The 25,850-nt window shown below is 42.5% G+C and overlaps 1 protein-coding gene across 3 annotated transcripts in view; it reads right to left on the reverse strand.

Moving 5' to 3' along the window:
• Positions 1 to 25,850, reverse strand: part of Atp8a2 (ATPase phospholipid transporting 8A2) — a 574,910-nt gene that overhangs the window by 431,978 nt on the left and 117,082 nt on the right. For all 3 annotated transcript variants that reach the window (XM_036199222.1, XM_036199220.1, XM_036199221.1), the window contains exons 3-8: positions 8,353 to 8,452; positions 7,626 to 7,724; positions 6,676 to 6,721; positions 6,051 to 6,091; positions 2,090 to 2,163; positions 100 to 169 (exon numbers count right to left, since the gene is read on the reverse strand). In XM_036199222.1, coding sequence (XP_036055115.1) covers positions 100 to 169; positions 2,090 to 2,163; positions 6,051 to 6,091; positions 6,676 to 6,721; positions 7,626 to 7,724; positions 8,353 to 8,452 — 430 coding nt within the window. The remainder of the gene's footprint in view (positions 1 to 99; positions 170 to 2,089; positions 2,164 to 6,050; positions 6,092 to 6,675; positions 6,722 to 7,625; positions 7,725 to 8,352; positions 8,453 to 25,850) is intronic.

Here is a 25,850-nt window from a genome sequence, read left to right on the forward strand (position 1 = left end):
GCCGAACAACTTTTTCTCCACAAGGTGCATGGGGGATATTTGTGTTATATATTTGCAGCCTGACCTCCTGTAGCAATGTGAGTCACAAAGTGACTTTACCTGTCGGATTTTAAGGTTCGTCTCCCCATCCAGGTTAGCGGTTTCAACATAGCACATCCCCTGAGGCTCACTATGAGGAAGGGGAAAGGCCAAGGTTAGTACCATCCTCTCCACAAACCCCCAGCTCATGAAACCTCTGCCGTGGAAACCATTTGCTGGCCTCCCTTCAAATACGCTATTATAAATACTGTTCTGGTAACACAGCGGATGAGAGAGGGAACTACACACTCATCTTTGGAGCTCAACACCAATAATCCAGTTTCATCTCCACGTGCTTGGTCTTGACTGGACAGTGACTGAGAATGGATGAGAAGGGGGCAGGCCTTTGTACTGGAATGATAATAAAACCCACCCATGAGACAGAGTGATTCTCACAGGCCTCATGAGGACCCTCCTGCCCCTGGAACAAAGGCGTTACCCTGGCAGGCTCAGGACAAACACATCTTTAAGAAAATCAGAGCTATAGGAATTAAAAGAAGAGGTCCAAGCCAGGCAGGCCATTGTTTCCCTACATGTGTCCCAATGTCAGAGGGCAACTCTTCAATCAATTTTAAGAAGAGCGTAAAAGTGAGCAGAGTATACACTATATTCCCACCTCTGGTCTTCTGGTTCAAGTTTAGTCAGTAGAGTTAGTGGTTGAGAAAGGACTCCCCCACTGATGCTACTTTGAGGGTCCATATGACTTTGGAAAGATATTTAAGCTCTCTGTGCCTTGTTTTTATCCATGTACTAATACGAAAGGTATCTGGGGTTAAAAGCCATTGATTAGGCTGCTCACAGAAAACACCCACTCAGATACAAGGAGCACCCCAAAATCTCTGTTGGTATAGCAAACCATCTATGGCAAGTCAGCTTACCTGAGGTCACAGACAAATTTCCTGGCCCAAACTGCCAACTGACATATTCTAATAGTTTTTCATTACTACTGAATAGGGCCAATGAGTCACACCCATTCTTTATGGCTCTTTCTCCCTCCATTGGTTTGGGTCCTATCTTTAAACCTTTTATCCCTTGGTTCCTATCATGGGATAAATCTTACACACAAAACATGGCTGCAATCCAAGAAAATACAAACTGCTTAAGCACCTGCATTTCCCAGCAGCATATAAATAGAGGGATTATAGACTTAACAATGCACACTATCACCTTGAACTCCAGAACAGAAGGTCTCTGTTACCCTGGATTTGGCTTTCCATTCTTTTTGGTATGTGTTTCACACATGGAGCCAAGAAGGCCAAGGGTGGCGGTACCCAGCTCTGCATGCACATCCCTGTGTGGCGATGATATTTCTAGTACAAAACTACCCAAGGTGCAGCAACTGTTTGGGACAAGAGCAAAGATCAGGGCCACCTGCAGGTTGTGTCTAAGATGAAAAATGCCTCAGATTCTCAGAACAGTTGTTCACAGGCAGCATCGAAGGCCAGAGGACAGACTGCCAGCTGGACTGACCAAGAAAGGGCTGAAGTCTCAGTTACACTGCCTCCTGGTGTCATTAAACATTCACTCCCTTTATCAGTGTCTTGGCTGGTGAGGACTATCCTAGAGTCAGTGGGAACTAAAGCAGTCAATACCAGCAGAAAGGTTCTAAAAACCTCAGGGGATGAAGAGGAGACCAAACCAAACCAAACCAAAAAGGAGCAGCTAAGGGTCACAGCAGGAAAAGGCAATTGACAAAGGTCCAGGCTGACCATCCCTAACTTATCCAAAATGCTAGAGGCTAGAGGTACTCCCAATGTTCTACTCTTTCGAATTTTTAAATATTTGCATAGACTTTAACAACAGAACATCTCAAATCTCAACATCTGAAATCTAAAATGCTCCCCAAATCCGAAACTAAAGTTCATTAGGGATGCTCAACTTGTAAAGGTCAGGGTTGTGGAAGGAGAACCCATGGGGAAGAGAAAAGATGAATCAAGATCTCTGCAGTTCATTTAGTACTTTATTGTCCTTAACATTCATTTCAAAACCTGTGCCCACTGGCACACCTGACCTGGAGGAGAACAGGACCATGTCTGCTGGAAGATACTGCCCATTGAGGACCTTCACGATGTCTCCCACTGCCACCTAGAGACCAGGGACAGGACAGAAGGCATGAAAAGAAAGAAAGCACACATGTGATAAGGGTGGTTAAACACGTGAAGAAGAAAGTTAGTACATAACTAAGCCACACGCTACAAGAACAAAGGGCAGGTGTTTCCACTGTGCCACAGCTGGCTTCCATACCCACAGCTCCACATCTATGAGTTCAACCAACTATAAATGCAAAATATTTGCAAAGAGAAATGCAGCTGCCCCGGAGTGGTGGTGCACACCTAGGATCCGGTGCTTGTAGTTCTGAGGCCAGCCTGAGCTGCACAGTGAAAGCTTGTCTCAACAAAACAAAACAAAAGTAAAAGAGAGACAATGGCATTAACAAATGAAAGCAAAAGCTGCCTGCATGCATGCGGAGCATCACAGACCATTTTCCTGGCATTGTCTCCAAAGCTACACACCATAGTACTGTTGCCATAGCATGGGGCTTTTTGTAATCCAGAAATTTTACATTTGTGGGAGTACGTAGGCATGTTCTATGCAAACAAATGTTCCTCTATTTTATATAAAGGACTCGAACATTTATACACTTGGACATCTGTTATTAACAACCTGGAATTAGTCCCTACAGACAGTGGGAAATGGCCACATTGCATTTTTTTATTCTTAATTATAGCTTGTGTGTGTGTCTGTCTGTCTGTCTATCTCTGTGTCTGTGTGTGCATATATATGCATCTAGGTATAGGTGCTTGTGGAGAAGAGGGTGTCAGAGTCCCTGGGGCTGGAGTTACAGGTAGTCCTGAACCACAGGATGTAAGTTGTCTCACTTAACTACAGAGCCAACACTCCAGCCCCAGTATTGAAATTTTGCAGTGATGTTTCCTGAAAAGGTTTTTAAAAAAAAAGAAGGAGAAAAAGAAAAGAAGGGAGGGAAGGAGGGAGGGAGGGAGACAAAGACAGAGAGCGTGTGAGTATGAGCATATATGTCACAGCAGATGTGTGGAGGTCAGAGGACAATCCCCAGGAGTTTTTTCCTTGTACCGTGTGGATCCTAGGGATGGAACTCAGGCTGGCAGTAAGCACCTTGGCCTACTGAGCACTGGCCTCCACTTACTTTTGAGACTAAGAAGTAACCACAGCACCATGGCTTAAGGCATGAAACAGGTGGATAAGCAGAGTCTCCCTCAGGTGTTTGGGTGTAACTTAATGGACTGTGTCAGTGTGAAGGTCAAAGTCAGCAGAACTCCTTGATGACTCGGAGAAACAGTTCCTAGTGCACAAAGAGGTCCAGAGTCCAGGAGAGGTGCTGCGCCTTTCTGTGCCCATTCTACTTAGATTACGGTGAGTTTCACAAGCTACACTTGTGGAAATGACTGGGTCACACAGACCAGCAGGTACCGTGTAACGTTCTTTTAGGGGCTGCAGGTGAGTCAGTGGTAAAAAGCATTTACCCAGCAGGCATAAGGCTCCAGTCCCATCCCTAAACCACCACCACCACTAAACCCACTAATTTTCTGTTGGACCATGGGTGGGGTTTGAACAGCTGTCCCACTGGTGCAGAAGAATGCTTATCAAAGACAAGAACAGCAGAAATTAAAGTCCAAACCCCTGGGTCACCCAAAGTTAGCATCAAATCACAGGTCAGTGTGTAATCTGAAGGCAGAAGCAGGCACAAATCAAAGCAGATTCCATTATAACACAGAGCAAACAGTGTTCATGCGCACTGAAGATGTGTTTAAGTAAAAATACCTTACACAAATTGTTTAGAAAAAGAAGGAGCAATGAATAAAAACTAGAAAGAAAACTTAGTTCTCTTAAAAAAGAAGTGGATTCTTTGTCCCTAATTCAAAGCCTTCCCTCAGGTCTAGAGGACACTGGCTTCCCAGGAACCGGGTGCTAAGAGGTTTCAACAACAATAAGAAGCTGCTAACTCAGAACCTGAAGGTGGCTTTCTGTTTGGGTGTCCCTACACATGATCAACCGTTCCAGGCGTGTGTGGTATTCGCTAAAAGAATTAGTGCAGTGAACAAAACTGTCCTGGGTCCCTGGATTCACGGCAGCCTCAGAAGGCTCTTCCCATCTCTCAGTTATAAGCAGCTAAAGGACTCTCTTGGGTTGATCCCACTATTGAGATCTTCCTCTCTGAGATGACCAGAGTCACGCAAAGCCCAGGGGCTGCTGTTGCAGATGTAACACCTTCACAGAAGTCCAGCTTTGTGTGGCTCTCCAGGACACCTCTGTGTCTCCTCCCCTCCATCTTGAACATCTTTTCATGACCTCTGCCAAGCTCACAGCGTGCACTGTGCTACAGTGAGCTGCCCACAGGGCCAGCCGTAGCCTCTCCTGTGAACTTCAAATGGAAACTCCAGACCCTCTGTACTCAAGAAATAGGGCACATGTGTGCTTGACCAGTGCTGGGTACCAAGGATGGCCTGCTTGGTTGAGGACAGCTGCACAGGAAGACTCCAGCATGAACTCCACGCTTGGCAGTCTCTGGCCTCTGCCAACAGACCCTTTAAGATGGCTCACCATAATGCATTGATATTGAAACCACGATGTATCCAGCCCAGCCTACAACAAGGTGGTGATGCCCCCAAGCACCTGTGGGAGCAGGAAGGAACTTCAGGAGCCCATAGGGCCACCAGCTCCTGGGTTCCAAATTCACCACTTGCAGGGCCCGCCACTACTTCAAGCGGTGTCAAGACACTTGGATGCAAGTCATTCTTCATCTGGCCCATGCTTGTGCCTGTCTCGGGATGAAGCAGCCAGAAGACCCCTGAGAAATGGAGGAGCTGTGAGGATTCTCCACTGCCCACTGCCCAGTTCTCCCCTGGTAATTCTGCCTTTGACCAAGAACCATCACACTGAACTTCCGAAGTGTAGCAGGCCAAGGAGGCCGCAAGGGTTACAGTGTTCCACAAAACACGACAAGGGGAGTTTTCTTGAAAGGGTAGATCTTCCAAACTGGGAAACGTCAAAGGAAGACCACAGTGAGTGTTGTAGGCACACTGGCAACATTGTTTCCCATTCAGAGGCCACAGGAGGCACTTGGTGTAACTTAGTTATATGTAAGCAAGAAACAATACTTGAAGTTGCCCTTCTAAAACATTGTTTTCTCTTTCAAAACAAAGACAAACCAACAACGACAAGAAAAAAAAAACATCAGTTCTGAGTGCTAGAATGATTGTCATCTCTAAAATTAATACTGTGTGTCCACCAACAAGGCTCATCTCAGATAGCTGGATAAAAGGGAGGCACAGCAAGGCAGATCTCTGTAGTTCGAGGCCAGCCTGGTCTACAAAGGGAGATCCAGGAAAGGCACAAAGCTACACAGAGAAACCCTGGGGAGGGGGGGACTGCTGGCTTTTCAGATACAAAACACCAAAACAGCACAGGTAATTTCAGCCAACAACAACACAACAACATCTTTCCTCCTTGAACTCAGCCCTCACACTGCCAGCGGCAGGGAGGAAAATCCCTCTTATTGCCTCTCTGAGGATAAAAGCAGCGACTGGTTCCACACCCTGCCTGGGAACCCTGCTCACACCCAGAGATCTTTCCACCAAACACATTTGAAGTGAGAATCTTAAAAGTTAAAAGATAACGGCTCTGAACATTTGAATTTGGGTAAAGGAAGACAAGAGACAGGGGAAATGTTTCTCGCATGGGGTTTAGAAACTATTAAGTGCTGTGAGGTTCCAGAACTATCCTTGGAGAATAAAGACGTCCGTTATAGAAGAGGCCAGAAAGGAGGGAGCACATGGAAGTTCTCATGGGAAAGCAGACTACATGAGAAAACCCATATAAAGTGGATACAGCCTTGGCCTTACAGCAAATTTTATATTGCCATCAACATCAGCAATCTGTGATAAGTCTCCAAATCAATATTTTCTGGCATTAACTTTAAAACTGATCCTTACCTCTTTCCAAATGATAGTCTGCCACATACCATTTCTTAACACTGTAAAAGAAGAAACAATGAACTGGTTAGTATTGTAGAGACTCAAAATAAAATGTCAGCTTTCTACAATCCCAAAAGGCTCTGTGAAACTTGTACTTATTAATCCTAACAAATCATATCCTTGGCAGAATGGTAACTGACCAACCATGCCAATATAGGCCTCCAAATGTGTACCTCCCCAACACATGAGTTTATGTGTGCACATAAGCAAACCAAATTTGTATTTAGCCCAGGAGTAGAAAAGGCTCAAGGTTACATAATTCCAACAGGAGAAACACCAGCAACAAAAAACTGAATTGATACAAAAACCAAAATAATAAGGAAAGTGAGTAGCAACCATGGCTGTGGAGCCGTGAAACTTTTAGGGACATCAGCTGATTCCTGAAAATCTTGTCTTCCAGAGTACAAAATCCCATTGATATCTTATAACAACTAACATTTTATTTTAGCACTCTTCTATTTCTTTAAAGATTTTATAGATAATGTCTCAATGATTAATCTCAAAGCCATGATCAAGCATTACTTAAGCACAGAACTTGTTCCTAAATGAACAATGGAAAGAGAGACTGAGCCTGGTAGCTTACCTGTTGTTTTCTTCTTGTTAACTGCACTGTCTGCCTTATGTCGCTTCTGTTATAGGAAAAAAGCAAAGGTTCTTACATTCAAATGTTCCAGATGAATAATTGAAATGGAAAGCAGTAAAATCAGGGGGTAGTGAGGGCCAAGAACCCTACAATGCTAATGCTGTAGATTTAAGCTGGGTGGTTTGCCATCTGTCAGCACTGACTACATCTAGATGTGGCTACTTGAAGCGTAGGTGACTTTTTGGTTCTAATGATTTACAAGCCCTTCAAAGTTTCAAATTCCTAACAGTTATTTGTGGACAGCCTGAAACAATGACTTAGTATTATAAACCCAACAACAAATAGCAGGATTCATTCTCAAGTTAATTCACTACGTATTCCATGAAGTATATAAGTGGGGGGAATCAAGTGTGTGTGTGTGTGTGTGTGTGTGTGTGTGTGTGTGTGTGTGTGTGTGTGCGCAAATTGGAGAGGTGGAGGGAGAAAATGGCAATGTGGTTGTAGCCAATGAGGTGTGAGGGAAGCATGAGGAAGAAGATTCTTGGAGAATTACTTCAGGCATAAGAAGCACCAAGCTGGGCTGGAGAGATGGCTCAGCCGTTAAAGGTTAGGCTCACAAACAAAAATATAAGAAGCACCAAGCTGCTTGCAGAGAGTGTTAATTAAAGGCTTCATTTAATACCTGAATACAGGTACTCTAAAGCAGGATATAAGGACTAATAGCGATAAACACTAGCCAAGTTCAAAATGATCCAGAACATATAAGTGCCTCAGAATCACTGCACAGGCATCCAGGATTCTTGAAGAATCTCTTCCTCCCCAGCAAACACCACTACTCCCTGAGCAGCCAGTTAGCTGTACCCCTATTTCCTGCCATAAGCATTTCACCCAGTCACATACACTTCAAATGTCATGATACAATGTTGTATTATGCAGAGTCAAAAACTTACAAAATCTTCTACAATCTCTTTGATGCCTGCAATTGTTAAAATGATGATCAATGGCACCAGGGTGGTGTATCGTCCTGTTGGCGATACGTCTGGAATTTGCTGTAAGAAAACACAAGACAGAATATGATATGTGAACATCTCCACAAAGAAGGAAAACATGGCGCCCAACCCTCACTCTCACAAGTCTGGTCCATTTCCATTACACAACAAAAGCCCTACTAATTAAAAAACTAGCTAAGTAGTTTACATTTGAAAGTCCATCTAACAAGGCAATGTGTTTGGAAAATAGGTTAAAAGTACAACCTTCATGGCCAAAACACATGCCTGGTATATGTTTGAAATACCACAATGGAATATAGTGTCTAATATAATGAATATGTATTATCATAGTGGAATATAGTGTCTAATATAATGAATACATATTATCATAGTGGAATATAGTGTCTAATATAATGAATATGTATTAATAAAAAAAGAAAAAGTGAACTCGACAAGTATGACCCATAAGAACCAGTTCCCCTGCCCCTTTTAGTAACTACTCTTTTCAAGGAATTCTCTCCCAAGTGTGTTTTATACAGAGACCATGTCTGTCCACTCTAGCGATTATTTGAGAAGGCAACTATCTGCAAATAGTCCAGCATTTTGCCAATGAAGATATTTGCTAGTAAAAATCTCATTTTGCACATAACTGAGTTTGCAAATTTCAAGTACTTAAAGAACCCATTACCTGCAGTAAGGCAATAAATAGGAAGAAGGCATTAGCAGCTCTCCTAATCTGCTCATACAAGAATCGAGGTAGAAATGTCAACACGCTGTACTTGGCCGTACTGAAAGGACAAAGAAGAGGTACTACTATTAGCTAAAGCAGTAACCCTTAAATAACAACAAAGTGACCCCCAACAGTATGTCCTGTGTAGAGGGGCGCAGCTGATCAGAGAAGCTTCCAATGTGATTTCAGTTCCAACTTTGATATGCACACTCCACTTTCCCATGTGGTGACCAGGCCACTTACCCCATCTGGGAGCCACATGCTAAGAGCAACACTTGTGAATAGCAGTTCAATGAACCCCTGTGCACATGATACGCTGTGTGTTTCACCCACACCTGAATAGTTTCCATTCTGCTCCCCCACCATGCACCCTTCACTTGGCAACCTCTGCTTGGACGTTGGCTCTACCTTCTCCCTCCACCCTGGAGCCTTTTAATGAGTGTCATGTCTCCAATCTCATCCCTGTTACATCATTAGCTTCCATTACATTTGGTCAAATTCTAAAGGGCTCTTCTGCCTTTAAACCCACAGAGGTTATTCTCATATCATGTTGTCTCTGCTTTAACTCATACATCAGTCCTCTGCATTCATAGAATAAAAAGAAATATTTGAAAGGAAATAGGAAATTGTATCTGTACTGAAGACATACAGGCTTTTTCGTTATGATTCCCCTTTTCAGCACTTGATAACGATGATTTCCTTAACATTTATTGCACTGAGGAATGTAAGTCATCTAGATATAATCCAAAAGCTTGGGAGGAGGTTGTGTAGGTTCTGTGTACAAGCAATTCCCAACATGTGCCAGCACCCTTCTCCTTGCGAGTGTGAATATTTGGTTAGCAGTAGGACCTGGGATGAAATGACCCCAATGAAAGTGTTTACTGCTGCTCACCCAGCCTCTCCCTACATATTGTGTGTCATGGGACCCATGGTGTGGCTGAGGTCCAAGGCGTGGACGAGAGCTCTGGCAGCTGGTTGTGAGGGTACACTCATTGGGCCCTGGTCATTTCCCTCCCAGGAGAAAAGCTTTCAACATTTCTCAGGAGAGGACAAGGTTGGGGGAAGGAGTGTTCTAGTGGGATTGAACAAGTATGGGAGACAATCTATCAGAAAATCGAGCCCAGCAAAAACGTGGGTCTGTAGCTCATTCATCATCCCAAACCACCAAGCTACCCAGGAGCCAGCGCTACAGAACACAGGAAAAAGAGGGCATCTTCAGAACTGCTGGCTATGCTGGCTCCCCAGCACAAGAAAGGCTGGAACTGATAATTCTGAATTTCCCCAGCGACTCAAAGTGTGATTTCCCCTGAAGAAGCCTCCAGAAACCTGCCAGCTGGACCAGTTTAGCACATATCTTCCAATTGTGAACAGTAAGCCCACAAGAACCTTGAAGGCAGCCATACCACCTCTTCTCTTACATACATGCAAAACATACATCTGCTCAACAGTAAGGGTGTCATTTACAGCCACTGAAAGAGTAGAAGACCACACTGAAGTTCCCACAGATGCTGGCTTGATGTACAGCCCAGTGCTTCAGACCCATGTTCTGGGAGCCCCACATTCTCCCAGCTCTCTGGAAGACACCATCCCTTCTCTTGAGGACACACTTCACAGACTGGAGATGAAACCCAGTAGCAGGCGCTCTCCTAACATGCTTGTCAAGGCCCTGGCTTGGATCTCTAGGACAACAAAATCAAGCCACTACCCCAAACCCTGCCAGGCTTGAAGGTGTACACCCCTAATCCCAGCACTAGGGAGGCCAAGGCCAAGTTCATGAGTTCAAGGCCAAGTTAAGCTACACAGCAAAGTCACCATGTCAAAAACACTGAAGGGGAAGGAAGAGAGAAAAGGGGAAAGGAGAAGGGAGGGAAGGGCAAGGGAAGGAGGAGGAGGAGGAAAGTCACTAAGGAAGTTCTAGACTATCAGGATTTGAAGAAGAAAAAGGGAGACACTATTAAATGTCCTAAGAACTTATGCATGTCTTTATATAACAGTTAATTTATTATTCATTCATTTTATGGTGATGAAGATTATTGTCAAATTCTATTGAAGTGCTTAGTTCTAACTGAAATACTCCAGTCAGTCAGTCTCCCATATGCATAGAGGATTGTGCATAAAACCAAAGTATGCAGTCTGAATTCTCATACCTATGCATAGGCTCATAGACAAAAGTTGCCCCCATCCTTAAACAGAGAAGCCTCTCTGACAACAGTGATGAATGCAGACTTGTGGCTGTTCAAGATGCTAAGCATAAGTGACAGCTGTGAGCTCACTCCTAAAGAAGACCTGTCACCACCCCCTCTAAGGCTCACAGAACACTGCAGAAGAGGAGGCAGGACGTGTGTAAGAGCTGGGAGGAAAGAGTTGAAGAGCTGTGGAAGGCTTATCTCTAGACTAGTGGTTCTCAACGTGTGGGTCATGACCCCTTTGGGGGCTGCGTATCAGATATTTACATAACGATACATAACGGTAGCAAAATTACAGTTATGAAGTAGCAACAAAATAATCTTATGGTTGGGGTCCCCACAACGTGAGGAACTGTATTAAATGGTCTCATCATTAGGAAGGTTGAGAACCACTGCTTTAGACTTACACAACCATGGTAATCATTAACTCACAACAACTGTGCTCTCTTACACTGAGCTCACATAAGACTAGCCCCAACAATGATCAGTCACAGAAGCAGAAGGGGCTCACAGGGCCCTAATGTTTACCACTGAAGTGCTGGCTATTGACAGATTCTGGGAGAGAATTGCTGCCTTTTGTTGTGTCCAAATTGCCCTGGTTAAACTCAGCAGGTCCCAAAACAAAACAAGTAGATGTGAGTACAGAAAGTAATTTGTGGAGAGGGGTGGTAGGGAGATGAGAGAGTTACTGGAAATGACCAAAAAACAAGCTAACGGAGCTGAAAGCCAGAAAGTGCTTTCTTGTGTGCATGCAATAGGGATCACAAAATTGGTTCCAAAACTGAGTGCCAAGTTCAGTTAAACAGCTTTTTTACATCCTCTTTTGTCTCCCTAGCAATCTAGAGTGGCATATATTTTCATTGGATAATTAGGTTTACTTCAAAGAATTTGCTGAAGTACCCTACATAAGCAGAAACTTCTTCCCAAACAGTAGAATTTACCATAAGCCATTTATAGGGCAGAGTGGAGGAAGGAGGAATTTAGTTACACACCAGTCAGAGTGAGATAGACAAGGGTGCTAGCTTGTTGCAAATGTTTATAATTGTAGTATAACAAATGTTTCCTAAAGACACAAAGCTATTAAAAAAGAACACATTTGCAAAGGAGAAAATCAATTAGACATTGGGTTTCTTGCTAGCAACACAGACAGCTAGGGAAACACTTCAGATTTTTATACCCAGCCAAACTGCAATGTATTCTGCACATTCGCTTTTTAGGAAGCTCCTTACTGTATCAGGATAGTAATTATTTTCTTACTGGATTGTTGCACGCTCCCTGTGCATTGAAGAATCCTAGTGAATGCCATTAATATGCAGCTATTTTTTTTTAAAGAAAGGAAATACATATTGCAACCCAAACCTGGGGATAGAACTCAGGAAAGTTCTGGGGTATCCACTTTATAACATAGCTATAGAGTGATCAATCTGTCTAGTGAAGAGCTTGCTAGTGTAGACACAAAGACCATTTGATAGGACTATTTCCAAAATATAGAGAAGAGCCAGTGTGAAGGTTAGCACTAAAGGGCTCACCTAGCATGCAAGGACCAGGTTCAATGCGTAGCACTGCAAAAATAAAACAAAATACAATACAAAGAGGTTGGATAGTAAAAGTATATAGAGATATTAATATGCAAAAATTGTTTAAGCTGAAGGGAGGCGAAAACAAGTTATACTAAACAAAAGAAGTAATCATGGTCTACCACTTCACCATTTAGCCCTAAGGTCAGTAAATTAAATCTTCATTTGTTAAAGAATTCCATGAAGATAATTCCTAAACTTAATTTTAAATCACAATGAAGGACTGTGTAGCTCAGAAGCAGAATATTTTCTTAGCATATATAAGGCTTTGGGTCCCATCCCCAATGCAATGATCATAATACACATACATTCAAATACATGCACACACATGCAGGAAAACTAAATTTCTAATTCTAGTTTTAAAATGTGGTAGAAACCAACAGAAGAAATCAAGATATAGTCCAAAGTGGTTGTTTCCAATACATCCAGATTGAAGATTATTTGTTGGTTTTCATGATAATCCGTTCAACTGTTTGAATTTTTAACCACCTGTATATGTTGTTTTTATACTAATTTTAAACCATATTTGAAATTAAAGAGTATCCAGCTAGAACTAGGAAGGAACAGTTGTTCTTTGGAATAATTTTAGAATGGCCACACATCAGGAGCTGTTTATTAGAAGTTGATATTGGACTAAAGACCCAACTTGTTCTTTTACTACCCCCACCACAGAATGTTCTGCTAACCCATCCCATCTGATACTGCTCCCAACAACCACTTCCTCTGGACAGCATCCATGGGGGAGCCCCAGGCTCATGGGTGGAAAGAGGGGAATTCTGGCCTGTCCCACAAGGGCCTGACAAGCATTAGCTCTGATACACATCTGGGTCATCCTTCTTATCTGGCCAGACTTCAGCACCAGGCTTCTTTCCCTGCTACTCCCCCTGCACGGAAATGCAGAGCAGACCCCTTCTCCTGTAAGTGGAAGTCACTTTATTTGGAACAGTGCTAGTTCTTACTAAGTTTTCTGACTCCTTTCATCCTCTGCCAAATTCCCATAACATTTTTCTTTCTTCTTTTCATCAAACCACATCCTTCTTTTCTGAGCCAACAGCCCAGGGTCATCTATTCCAGCAAGCTTTTCCCCATTCAAGCCCAGGCGAAGTGTACACTGTGTATCAACTCACCCACTTCAACATAATGTAAATGAAACAGAGAGAGAGAGCCAGGCAGACAGTCTGCAGAAGTAGTTTCTTTTTTTATACAGGGATCTCTGAGATGGCCATATCAAACATCCTCTTTAGTCCCTCTCTGTGCCTTGCAGGCTAAGTGGACTCTGCAGGCAGATCATCAGCACAGTGCCCTCTGCTGGCCAGCACCACAGTGGCACTTCGTTCAACACAACACTCAGTGCATCTCAGCATTTCACAAATCCTCCCAAGACATGATGCTGAAGGCACTATCTTCAGTGTTTCTCAACCTGTCGGTTGTGACTCCTTTAGGGTCAAATGACCCTTTCATAGGGGTTACAGATCAGATATCCTCAATATCAGATATTTACAATTCATAGTAGCAGCAATATTATAAGTATGAAGTAGCAACGAAATAATCTTATGTTGGGGGTCACCACAACATGAGGAGCTGTATTAAAGGGTCACAGCATTAGGAAGGTTGAGGACCACTGCACTACTTGAATGGCTCCATGTACTTTGTTCTTATACATCCACTGATGGATACTTCATGTAAAAACAACATACTAGCCATTCCTATAAATTCTATTTAATCTTTTCATTTCACTTACTATAAAGTACAAACCCAGAACTATATTCAGATTTTGTGGATCCTGGATGCAATTATACAAACAAAAGTGGATGTGATAGTGAAATGCTTACAACACAATGCAAATACTCATGAGAGATTTCCTCACAATATTATAAAGATCCTTGAAAGTCATTCTTTTTAATGGTTACCTAATAGTCTACAATTTACTCAGTGATTCTATCATAAACATTGCTTATTTATACATCACAATAAATACCTGCGCTCATATGCTTATATATTTTGGTGAGCATAATTCCATAAAATAATAGCCTGAATTGGGATTAGTAACTCTAAGGGGAATGTGGCTTCTTAAAGGGAGCAATTCATATTTCCTATGTTCTAACTAATATATTTCTATTCCCAGAGGATCACAGATACTTGGCTATAATACGTGGCAGAGAACTTCCCAAACACATTTTTAAACTTCACCCTTTACACAAGAGGAACTCAAATGCTATTTTTTGTCTCTGTCTTATGATGCTGGGGACTCAGGACCTGAGCATGGCAGGCAAAGAGTCCTGTCCCCGAGCAACAACCCCAGATGTGTCATTTCTAACAGTAGTGAAGGGGAGCATTCTTATAGGATACCCTGCAAGCAGTAAGTGTTTTTACAGTGCTGGGTCTCATGTCAATAATGTATCACTGTTGCATAACTGGTTCTTGATCATTATTAAAGTCAAACATGTCTCCATACATCTGGGACTATATGGCTTTACTCCACTATTATTTCCTTATATATCAGTAAAATGAGTACATTTCACCATCTCTGTATGTGTGTGTTTGTGTGTGTGTGTGTGTATGTACATCTGTCTGTCTGTATGAACGCGCCTGTGTATGGAGGCTAAAGCAAGACTTCAGGTGTCAGCTATGGGGAGACAGACGGACCCCAGAATTTCTCCGAGGTCCTGATGAATAGACAAAGTGAACTTCAGTTCTATCTTATTATCTAGGATAAGACTTTGGCCATGCCTGTCTGGGGCTGGAGCCAGTGCCTCAAAGGGGTCAAGGTTGTGGTTTCTGTGGAACCAACTATTCCCTTGGGCTGTGGTTATCAGTCCTAAGGTAGCTGAGTCTGAGATATCCCATCTTCTCTTGGCCAGCATTGTCTGATTTAACTGTCTGCTGACTTCGGCCATCTCCCCCACTGGAAATAGTATATATGATGCTATACTTCTTAATAAACCTGCTTGGCATGAGTCTTCAGCTTACCCAAGACCTCCTTACCCAAGGTTCCATCTATTGCTTTTTGTCTTCTTTATTCCTCAATTCCCAGTTCTCCACTCGATGTTTGAAACCCTTACTCCTGCAGGTTCCAGGCTGTCACCGCTATAACTTTCCACCTTACTTACCTGAGACTCAACCAAACAATCTCCCTCCTCTCTTCCTCACCTCATCCCCTGCTCTCACTCCTTCTCTGTGCCTAGAACTAGACTAAAAGCCAGAACCCTCATAATCTTCTGATCCCTTGTCTCCACAACACTGGGGTATTTTGGGTGTGTGTCTGTGTGTGCATCTGTGTGTGTGTATATGTCCATGTCCATCTTTTTATATGTATCCTAGAGATCCTAACTCAGGTATCCCTGCAAGCAAGCACTCTTAGTCACTGAGCCTTTTCCCAGTTTTTGTTTGTTTTTTGAGGTTGTTGTTATTTTTCTATTTTGAGATAGTCACACTGTGTAGCCTAGGTTAGCCCTGAACTTCAGGTCCTCCTGACTACACTTTCTAAATGCTAGGATTACAGAAGAGTACCTATATACCAGTATTCAGCTCTTGTTTTCTTCTTATTTTAATCCTTAAGTATCCATTAGTAAGAATTCTTACCAGGAGCTGGTAGAGTCTTTCTTTTAATATTTAGGTATGTGTATTTCATTTAAAATACCCATAGAAGTCAGGAAATTAGTAAGGGGCTGTGGAGGGTGGAGTTTCAAGGGAGGAAAGAATAATACAGCAGAAAAGGGTAAATGGTAGTAATGGAACAGGAAGAGTTAAATGGGGTGGGGGAATGGAAGAACTGAAAAAGCCATGTGAAAAACAACTACCAAAGAAGATTCCTAAAATACAAACATACATGTACATATACAAAAAAAAAAAAAAAAAAAAGGTTTACATGACATTACCCTATTATATGGGACAATACCCTATCTAGACACCACAGGATAACCAATAAAGCCTCCAGTAGCAGGAAAGAGTTACCGCTTTTTGAGCTGTTGGTCAATAGGATTCCACAGACCCACACACAGACAAGCCAATGCTCTTGGTTATTCTCCAGAACGTGACAGTCAAACCCTATTACTGAAAACACCTCACACTTGAGTCAAAGAACATAGAAGAAGAAAACTTGTGTTGAGTTTCATCCCCGCTGGCTAGTTTTCCTATTGCTGAGAAAAGTAATCATCAGTCTTACCTAGCTGCAAACCCTGTAAGCCATAACAACCACCCTGACAAGATATGCCCACTGGTGCAATAGTGGCGCAACTGTTAGGAAAGTAACCAACCACTTTATGATTGGATTTAACTCCTTTAGGGGAACCCATACCTCTACAATTATGGGGCCTCTAACCTGTGGCCAGATGGGTTATAGGACAGGGGACAATCTACTACTATTACACTACTAAGGGGACATTGAATGAAACTGACACCCAATGACTTTTCATTGTATCCATAAGTCAATGAACCTCTCAAATCATATCAGAGAACTTACTTAGCAAATAGAAATTAATACAGAGACTCACAGTTGGTCATGGTGCAGAAAATAAGGGAGTATGGAGTATGCATCCCTAAATGGGACATCTATAACACACTCCCTTCTATCCAAAGCTCAGGAATCATTGCAGTAGAGGCGGCAGAAGGATTGTAAAAGACAGAGGTGGTGGCTGACAACAAGGAAACGGTGTTTTCCAAACATAGCAGGGTAGCTGCACATATGAATTCACAGACTAGGATAGCATGCACAAGGCTTTTGAAATATCAAACCAGAAAAAAATCCCAGCGTAGAAGGGGGTATGATCATGAAGCCCTACGCCAGCTAAGAAGTTACAGACAATTGACAGCTACCAATAAAGAGAAAGTTAGTTTTCTATAAGTGTGTAATCCATGGTAGGTCTAACATGCTCCAGTGGAGGGCCACACACCCAAGAGTACATGGGAAACACTAATTGGACTGGATGAGTTTTTTTTTTAATGACATAAATTTGGGAGGGTAGGAATGGGATGGATCTGGAAAGATATGAGAAGGTATACAGAGAGTCCAAGTACAATGTGTGAAATCCTCAAAGAGTTATTAAAATATGCATGTAAAAATTCTTCTCCTCTCTCTCTCTCTCTCTCTCTCTCTCTCTCTCTGTCTCTCTCTCTCTCTCTCTCTCTCTGTGTGTGTGTGTGTGTGTGTGTGGTGTGTTCTTCAATAGTCTTTCTTTGGTTATTTTTATGTTGGTTTTTAATCACAAACCAAAATTTTGGGTTGGACATCATGACTAGAAGAGAGTGTTTCCATCCTAAGCTTCTCTGGAGATTGCCTTAAAGTCATATACCACATGCTCTGTGATAAAGCAAATTCTCAAAATATTTGGCTTCAAAAACTGTTTAGTCATCATTTTGGCAGTATGCACCTAGAGTTTTCCTACAACTCTCTACATGAAGATTAACGATTCTAATTACTGCTAATACAAAACTCATTAATCTACTACAAATCCATAGTATTTACCCAATAGTTTGTTCAATTTTTCAACAGCCCATATTTTCCAATTAAAAAAACAAATAACATGGCTCAATTGTGAAAATCTTTGTTGACTGAAGGCCAATGACAATAGCTACTCCAAAATTTTTCTGAAAGGTGAACAACAATGACACATAAATTAGACAAATGCACACACACTCTGGTTAGAAAAAAAAACATATTATTCATCAGAAATTGCATTATCTCCTTCTACAAGAAACTCCTGTAACTCCACTAACACAGAGGGTCATTTTTACTCCCTGACTGCACAGTCAGGAGACCTAGTGCTGGCACTAACAACATCCTAGGCTTCTCTACCACATCACCACAGCCTGGGCTGGTACTCTATTGTTCCTCCTCCAGATTCCTGGCTGTGCTCCTCACAGGAGGATGGAAAGTGGAGGATTCCACACCTCTCTCTGGGAATGGGGATGTCCCCAAGCTTCCTCAGCTCCTGTGCTGTGGGCCCTGGTCAAATCCCTGTTCTGCACTAGGTATGCTTGGAACACCACCGCTCAGGAGTCCTGGTTATACCGCCTTCCCAAGGCAACGTGTCTCCTGGATGTGGCCTCTTTGCTTTATTTACAGGATATTCCCCAGTCCATCCCCAGAGGGAGTTGGGGTTAAGCGCCAAGTTGAACAGGGACCTCTGTATGCACTGTAGACAGAAAAGGAAACAAAACAAAAACATCTGCCATCTCCCCTCAAGTGAATCTCACTGAACTAGAAATAATCAAAACATTTAGGAAAAGGAACAAAACAGGGCTGGATGGAGAAATGGCACAGAAGTTTAGAGTACTTGCTGCTCTTTTCAAGAACCTGAGTTTAGTTCCCAGCACCCACATCAGTCAGCTCCCAACCACCTGTAACTCCAGGGGATCCTTGCCTTCTTCTGGCCTCCACGGGCAATGCACGCATGTGCATATGCACTCACACACACACACATGCATGTACACACGTACGCATATGCACATACTCACTCACTCATGAGTCCACATACCACCCTGCTCACCCTCTCTGAATTTCACCACCTTTCATCGAAGTTATTTGACTGTGGGTGCTGCCGTCATCTTGGAAGGCTAACATTGTCCTCTATATATTACCCTACAGGAGGGTGAAAAAGGCATTCTTCAACTTCTGTCTGTCCAACCCAGGCTATGAATCACTTTTGTTGAAATCTAGTCCCCTTTGGTTATCAGAAACATCATCAGATGTTCATTGAAAGTATCTGGGCTTCAATATTTGACAGTAAAACCATTTTTAGTGATAATATATTGCAATAAGGCTGGAAGCCTGAAGACTTCTGGAGACAGACAATTTGTTATTTTTCACATATTTCATTCATTCCTTCCAAGGCTATTTTGACTGGTTAGAAGTTTCTATTACCACCACCTTCTGATTCATTTCCAACTATTTTCCAACAGAATACATGTCATTTCCAACAGAATATGTGTCATATTTAAAACCACTCTAGGACCCAAGTAACAGCTAGTCTAGTATTTGAGAACATGTTGTATGCTAGATTCTTGACCCAGGACCTTGACTCCAGGGCAAACAATAAGGGTGCCCTGGAGAAAAGAATCCATAATCCTTACCCGTGTTTGAGGTGGGAGTCATACCAATCCCGCATGAGAGGGAGGGCTGAGGGTGATGGCCAGAATGAGGATTTACTTCCCACTAGTTTAGTGATTAATGTACACCAGGTAACTGACCTTGAAAACACATTGATTAGGCAGATGCCAACTTACAAGGCTAGAAACATGTAGCTTGCTGGGGACCGTGGAGTCCCATGTGGAGCTAAGATGCAATGGTACAGTGCTTGCCTTGACTCTCCTCTTATATGCAGAGCACTGGACACAGGTGGAGAGGCAGGAGCTAAGTCTGAGGTGGGAACTGATGTCTGGTCACTGATGTCTGTTCAACATTCTGATTCATCCAGCTTGAGTCTGCGTTGGAATACACTGCTTTTACCTCATTATTTCCTTTAAATAATGACAGTTCAGTTGGGTGGGGGTTATTAAGTGTAGCCACAGCTGGCTTGAATGAGTTAACGGGGTCTATTGGGATGCAGCCCCTCCATAGTCCTCTCCCAGGGTCCGTGGAAGAATCTACAACCAGCTTGATAATCTAAACTTAGACGATATGAAATGAATCTACGTACATGAAATTTTTTAGTCCATTCACTTTATTCCTCTGAGTCAGTTCTCTCTACACAGCCTCTTTTCTGCTCTCATGCTTAGCTCCTTTCTTGCTGGATTTCTCTCTACGCTTACCTGCTGTATCTTCTAAGTGCTATCTTAATTCCTTCATCTAGTTTTGCCCTATCTATGTTCTCATCCATTTAGTTCTTTTCCATCTTAGCTCCTCTTCCATATCTTTCTCTCATCCTGTTCTTCCTCATCTCGTTCCTCCTCCCCATCTGGCTCTTCCTCATCTTGTTCTTCCCCACCTGTCTCTTCCTCATCTTCCATCTCTCTTCTAGTTCTCTCTTCTAGTCCTCCAATCTCGTTCTCCTCCAATCTAGTTCTTCCCATCTCCTTTCATTCCTCTCCAGTTCTTACCTATCTAGTTCTTCCATTCTCTTTTTTCTTCTCCGTCCCTGCTCTGAAAATAAAACTGCCTTTTATCCCTTTGGCCCTTATCTCTCCAAGCTATCTCTGTCCCCACTGTTTCTGGCAGGGCGGGGAAGTGTGCTAGGTCATTAGGCAACTTCTGTCACAGCTGGATGCACCTGTAAGTAGGTACCCTTTAGTTCTGAGTTAATTGTTAAGGGTGGATCTAAAACTAGAGATAAGACTTTGGAAAAGAGAAAGTTAAGCTTAATTAGCACATCCGCCAGGCCTTCTCAGACAGATAGTCTGTATGCTTAAGTCTGTTCTTAGAGAATCTGTGAGGTATCTCAGATAAGATCCTTTGGTCCATCTGAGGATGGTCCTGGCCGGATGCTGCTAATGACGATAATTACAGAAATTTTGACTGTGTCTGTTGCAGCACAGTTGGAGAAAGTTATGCAAATATTTTAATAGTAGAGGGGAAATTGTGCCCAATGAATGATGGAAAAGCTACAGTAGCACAGGAGAAATTCATAGCAAGAAATCGCTAAAAATCAAAAGCCAAAATCACCAAGACTCCTTGAGCCTTGGCCTCAACCTCTGGAAGATGTCATAACACTTCCAGGTTTTGTTTTGTCCTAATCAGCTGAATTCCTATTTCATCTATTTTTGTGGCCTGTAGTCATGAGTCATACCACCTGTTCAACTCAAAGATTCTCATCCCCTGGCATCCTGAAACCCAACCTTATTATCGACATAGAACTTCTCAGACATTCTCGACATGTACTGATTTGAAGGAGGACCTGTATGTGAGTTTCTCAGCATTCAGGACTCAGTATCTTTCTTCTGGTAGATCACAGTTGCTACAAACCAGACTGCTGGCTTTGCTATCAGACATTTGGTGGGTTATTTAATCATTCCAGGCCTTGGTTTTCATATACGATAATAGAAGTCATCAGGTAAGTTAACAGAAATACAGTCTTTACAGGTGGGGTACAGTCAGTTCTCAGCAAATGTTAGCTCTTACTAATTGTATTATATTTCAACTGCTAATGTAAGAGAGAGAGAGGAAGAGAGAGGGGGAAGAGAGAGAGAGAGAGAACAGACAGAACACAGGGCCCTGCACACATAAGGAAAGCATTCTAACACTGGGATACATGCCCTACTCCAAATTTTTACTTCAAAATATTTTCAGATGAGATAACTACTCTTTACATTGCACCCAGATCTGTGTGTCTCAGCATCCTCTGAGGTCAAGTTAAGGTATGGAATTAACCAAGCTATGGTTACACACTCAGTCAATCTCACAATCAGAAGAGAAAAACCTTGGAAAGAACAATACTCAACTTCATATGGAAAAACAAAAGACCCAAGATAGCTAAAAGAATCCTGTATGATAAAGCAACCTCTGGAGGTATCACCATCCCTGACCTCAAGCTTTACTATAGAGCTATAGTAATAAAAACAGCCTGGTACTGGTATAAAAACTGACATACAGACCAATGGAATCGAATTGAAGACCCTGACATTAATCCACACATATATGAACACCTGATTTTTGACAAAGAAGCCAAAAATATACAATGAAAAAAAGAAAGTATCTTCAACAAATGGTGCTGGCATAACTGGATGTCAATATGTAAAAGATTACAAGTAGATCCATATCTGTCACCATGCACATAACTCAAGTCCAAGTGGATCAAAGACCTCAACATAAATCCAGTTACACTAAACTTAATAGAAGAGAAAGTGGGAAGTACTCTTGAACACACTGGCACTGGAGATCACTTCCTAAATATAATACCAACAGCACAAACACTGAGCACAACAATTAATAAATGAAACTGAGAGGCTTTTGCAGGGCAAAAGATATGGTCAATAAGACAAAAAGACAGCCTACAGAATGGGAAAATATCTTCATCAACCCCACATCTGATTGATCTCCACAGTATATAAAGAACTCAAGAAATTAGACATCAAAATACCGAACAATCAAATTTAAAAAAAAAAAAATAGCCTAAAAAGCTAAATAGAGAATTCACAAAACAAGAATCACAAATGGCTGAAAGACATTTAAGGAAATGCTCAACATCCTTAATCATCAGAGAAATGCAAATCAAAATGACTCTGAGATACCACCTTACACCTGTCAGAGTGGCTATGATCAAAAACACTAATGACAGTCAATGTTGGAGAGGCTGTGGAGCAAAGGGAACACTACTCCACTGTTGGTGGGAATGCAAACTTGTACAACCACTGTGGAAATCAGTATGTTGGTTTCTCAGAAAATTGGGAATCGAACTACCTCAAGACCCAGCCATACTACTCTTGGGCATATACCCAAGGAATGCTCAACCATACCACAAAGATACATGCTCAACTATGTTCATAGCAGCATTATTTGTAATAGCGCAAACCTGGAAACAACCTAGATGCCAATCAAATGAAAAATGGACTAAGAAGATGTGGTACATATACACAATGGAATACTACTCAGCGGAGAAAAACGACAGCATGAAATTTGCAGGCAAATGGATGGAACTAGAAAAAACTCATCCTGAGTGAGGTAGCCCAAACCCAGAAGGACATGGTACATATTCACTCATAAGTGGATTCTAGATAGAAAGCAAAGAACAATCAGACTGTGGCCTACAGAACTATAAAGATATATATATATATATATATATATATATATATATATATATATATGGCATGGAGGACCCTAGGATGACTGTTGCTTATAATAAGTTTTGGTTTTACTCAATTACTGAGCAACCCTCAATGAAACATTACACTATTAAGGACAATGAAATTCCTCATTGGGTTTCTAAGCACTGAGTGTGCCCTGTGGCTGCAGCTGAAGCCCAACATGGCAGAGACCTATTGGGACTTCTTGAAAAACTCTCCCCTTCTGATGCCAATGGGGATTGAAAGCCCAATAGGGCCAGCTTTCGCAAGCATTAACATAAGCCTAGGAACTGTAGCCATGCAGTTGGATTCTCTAGAAGGTAATGTATGGTAACTTCTTTTTCAAGTATGTTTGAGAACGTGTTACCCAGACACCTAGGAGATTAAGGATAACACTGAAGATCACTGACCTCCATTTATTAACAGTATCATGCCAGCTAAGCATTTTCATTCTCACAACCCTATTCAAGCTGGAGTAGTACCTACTTCTCAGGAGTGGCTCTGTGCAACATTTTTTGGCCTCCTGAAATTCATTTAGCCCCCTTTGAAGATACCTTAAAATTTGTGAGTCTGAATGTAGCCATTATGAGACCATTAGTTCTGCTCCTTGCGAGCTACCTGTTTTTCCTTTATGGTTCTTAGTTGTTCTTTTGCAGAGCTGCCAGCTTAAGTTGTGCTGGGATCAAGAATAATGGGCCTCAGCGGTTTGTGTTCCTGGAGTTGTATCCATGCCAATGGATACCCACACACTCCAGAAGAGAATTTGACATTGCTGTGGCCGTTGTTGCTGTTACAACAATGACGACCACTGTTACTACTGTTTCTGGGATTGCCATTTCATAATTGGTTACTACAGCTAGCACAGTGGAGACCCTGGCAGCAAAAGTAGCTACCAGTTAATTAACCTTTCATTCTATTGGGCATGACAAATTTAGGTCAATAGTTATACATTTCGATTGGCTTTGAAAATTATAAATTTACAAACTCAAGTTCCATTTGCTCTCGGGACACCCTCTTACAAGGACTCCAATTTGCAGTAAGGCTCTTAAGGAAGGGAATGGCTCAGCTGCCTTTAGCCTACTGGCTATGTGGGTTAAGACTTCTGTTGGTCTTTTCTGTGTTGAATACACAGATTGCAAGCCCAGCGCCACTTAGAGATCTTTGGCAACAGTTTTAACTCTGCAGCTCTCATACGATTGTGCCTGTATGATAATGAGTATTCAGAGACAGGTAATGCTTGGGGAGCGCTCACCAACCTGAGACAGAACACCTGTGTGGCCTGGACAGGTGTCTCCATGATGGGTAAAGTGACCTGCTGACGTCGCACGCAAACCTAAGTCAGAAGCTCATTTTTAGTAATAGGAGGGTACCTGTAGGGCCCTGGCTCCCGTTTTGGGTAACTGTTGCATTGCTTGCTGACCTTGACCATGATATCTTCCCTATGCTAATTCCCTGTGAGATTCCACCCTCCTGAATGCTTAAGGGAAGCTCCTTGTCTGTGTATCCAGTATATTGGGCGTTAATAGTTTAGATGCAAGATTGTAAAACATCAGAAGCGGGGTTGGGGATTTAGCTCAGTGGTAGAGTGCTGGCCTAGCAAGCACAAGGCCCAGGGTTCGATCCTCAGCTCAAAAAAAAAAAAAAAAAAAAAAACAGAAGCGAACTTTTGCCCACCAAGGTTCTCCCATTGTACTGTAAGCCTGTATTTAAGACCTCTCTCCTTCAATAAACAGCATTTGGCATTCAAAAAAAAAAGAAGAAGAAGAAGAGGAAGAGGAAGAGGAGAAGGAGGAGGAGGAAGATGAGGAAGAGCGTCAAGATCATGATGGGGCAACCCACAGAGATAGCTGACCAGTGCTAGTTGGAACTCACTGACTCTGGACTGACAGCCCGGGAATCTGCATGGGACTGAACAAGACCCGCTGAATGTGGGTGACAGTTGTGTGGCTTGATCTGTTTGTGGGGTCCCTGGCAGCAGGACCAGGACTTATCCAGGTGCATGAACTAGCTTTTTAGAGCCCATTCCCTGTGGTGGGATACCTTGCTCAGCCTTGATACAATGGGGAGGGGCTAGGCTCTCCTTCAACTTGATATGCCAGACTTCGTTGACTACCATGGGTGGCCTTACCCACTCTGAGGAGTGGATGGGGTAGAAAGGGAGGGAGGTGAGGAGGTGGGAGAAGGGGAGGGAGGGGGAACTGGGGTTGGTATGTAAAATTTTAATAAATAAATATATTTTTAAAAAAGATTTTGAATTAACTATTTAAAAAAAAAAAGAAGAGAAAAACCCGTCTATTATCATCCATGCACATGCTGGAGACTGAGTTTGTCTTCTCACTGAAGACTCCTGACAACCAGAGATGGACATTCACTGTGGAGCAGAAAATCACTGAGGTGGCTCACATCTTTCTGATTTCTGTCTAGGACACGAACCTGTAGAAGTAAAATTTCTAATGCTAATAATGCAAGTCAACCATCTACAAAGCCAGACAAGAGCACAAACAGCACACTTAGATGTGTGAAGACCCACGGTGTAAGCTCTGCTTACCTCTCTACACTGCAGAGATCCCAAACTTGGACCTGTGGTTATTTCTCACTGTGCTGGGGGTGGAACTGAGGCCTTCCTCATGCTAGGCAAGCACTCTGCCCTTGAGCAGTAACACCAATTCCCCTTCTGACTTTGGGATCTAACACAGAGCAAGGCACCTAACCTTCAACCTGTGTTCAGAGTGAGTGTCCACATGAGTGGATGGGGTAGTCACCAAATCTGTGATAATAACCAAGTACCAAAAAAGAGAAATCTCACTGCTATTTTCAGGAGGCAAAGGAGACCAGGAAAAAGTAATAGTCTCAATTAAAGATATTTGCTTTAGTTGACTTAACATTCCTACAGTTCCTCCCATTTGAGTCACCCTGCAGGATGGACAAAATATTCCTCATTCATATTCCACAAAAATTACTTCACTCGCACACCTGA

Source organism: Onychomys torridus, chromosome 9 (genome assembly GCF_903995425.1).
Source record: "Onychomys torridus chromosome 9, mOncTor1.1, whole genome shotgun sequence".
NCBI classification, from domain to species: domain Eukaryota; kingdom Metazoa; phylum Chordata; class Mammalia; order Rodentia; family Cricetidae; genus Onychomys; species Onychomys torridus.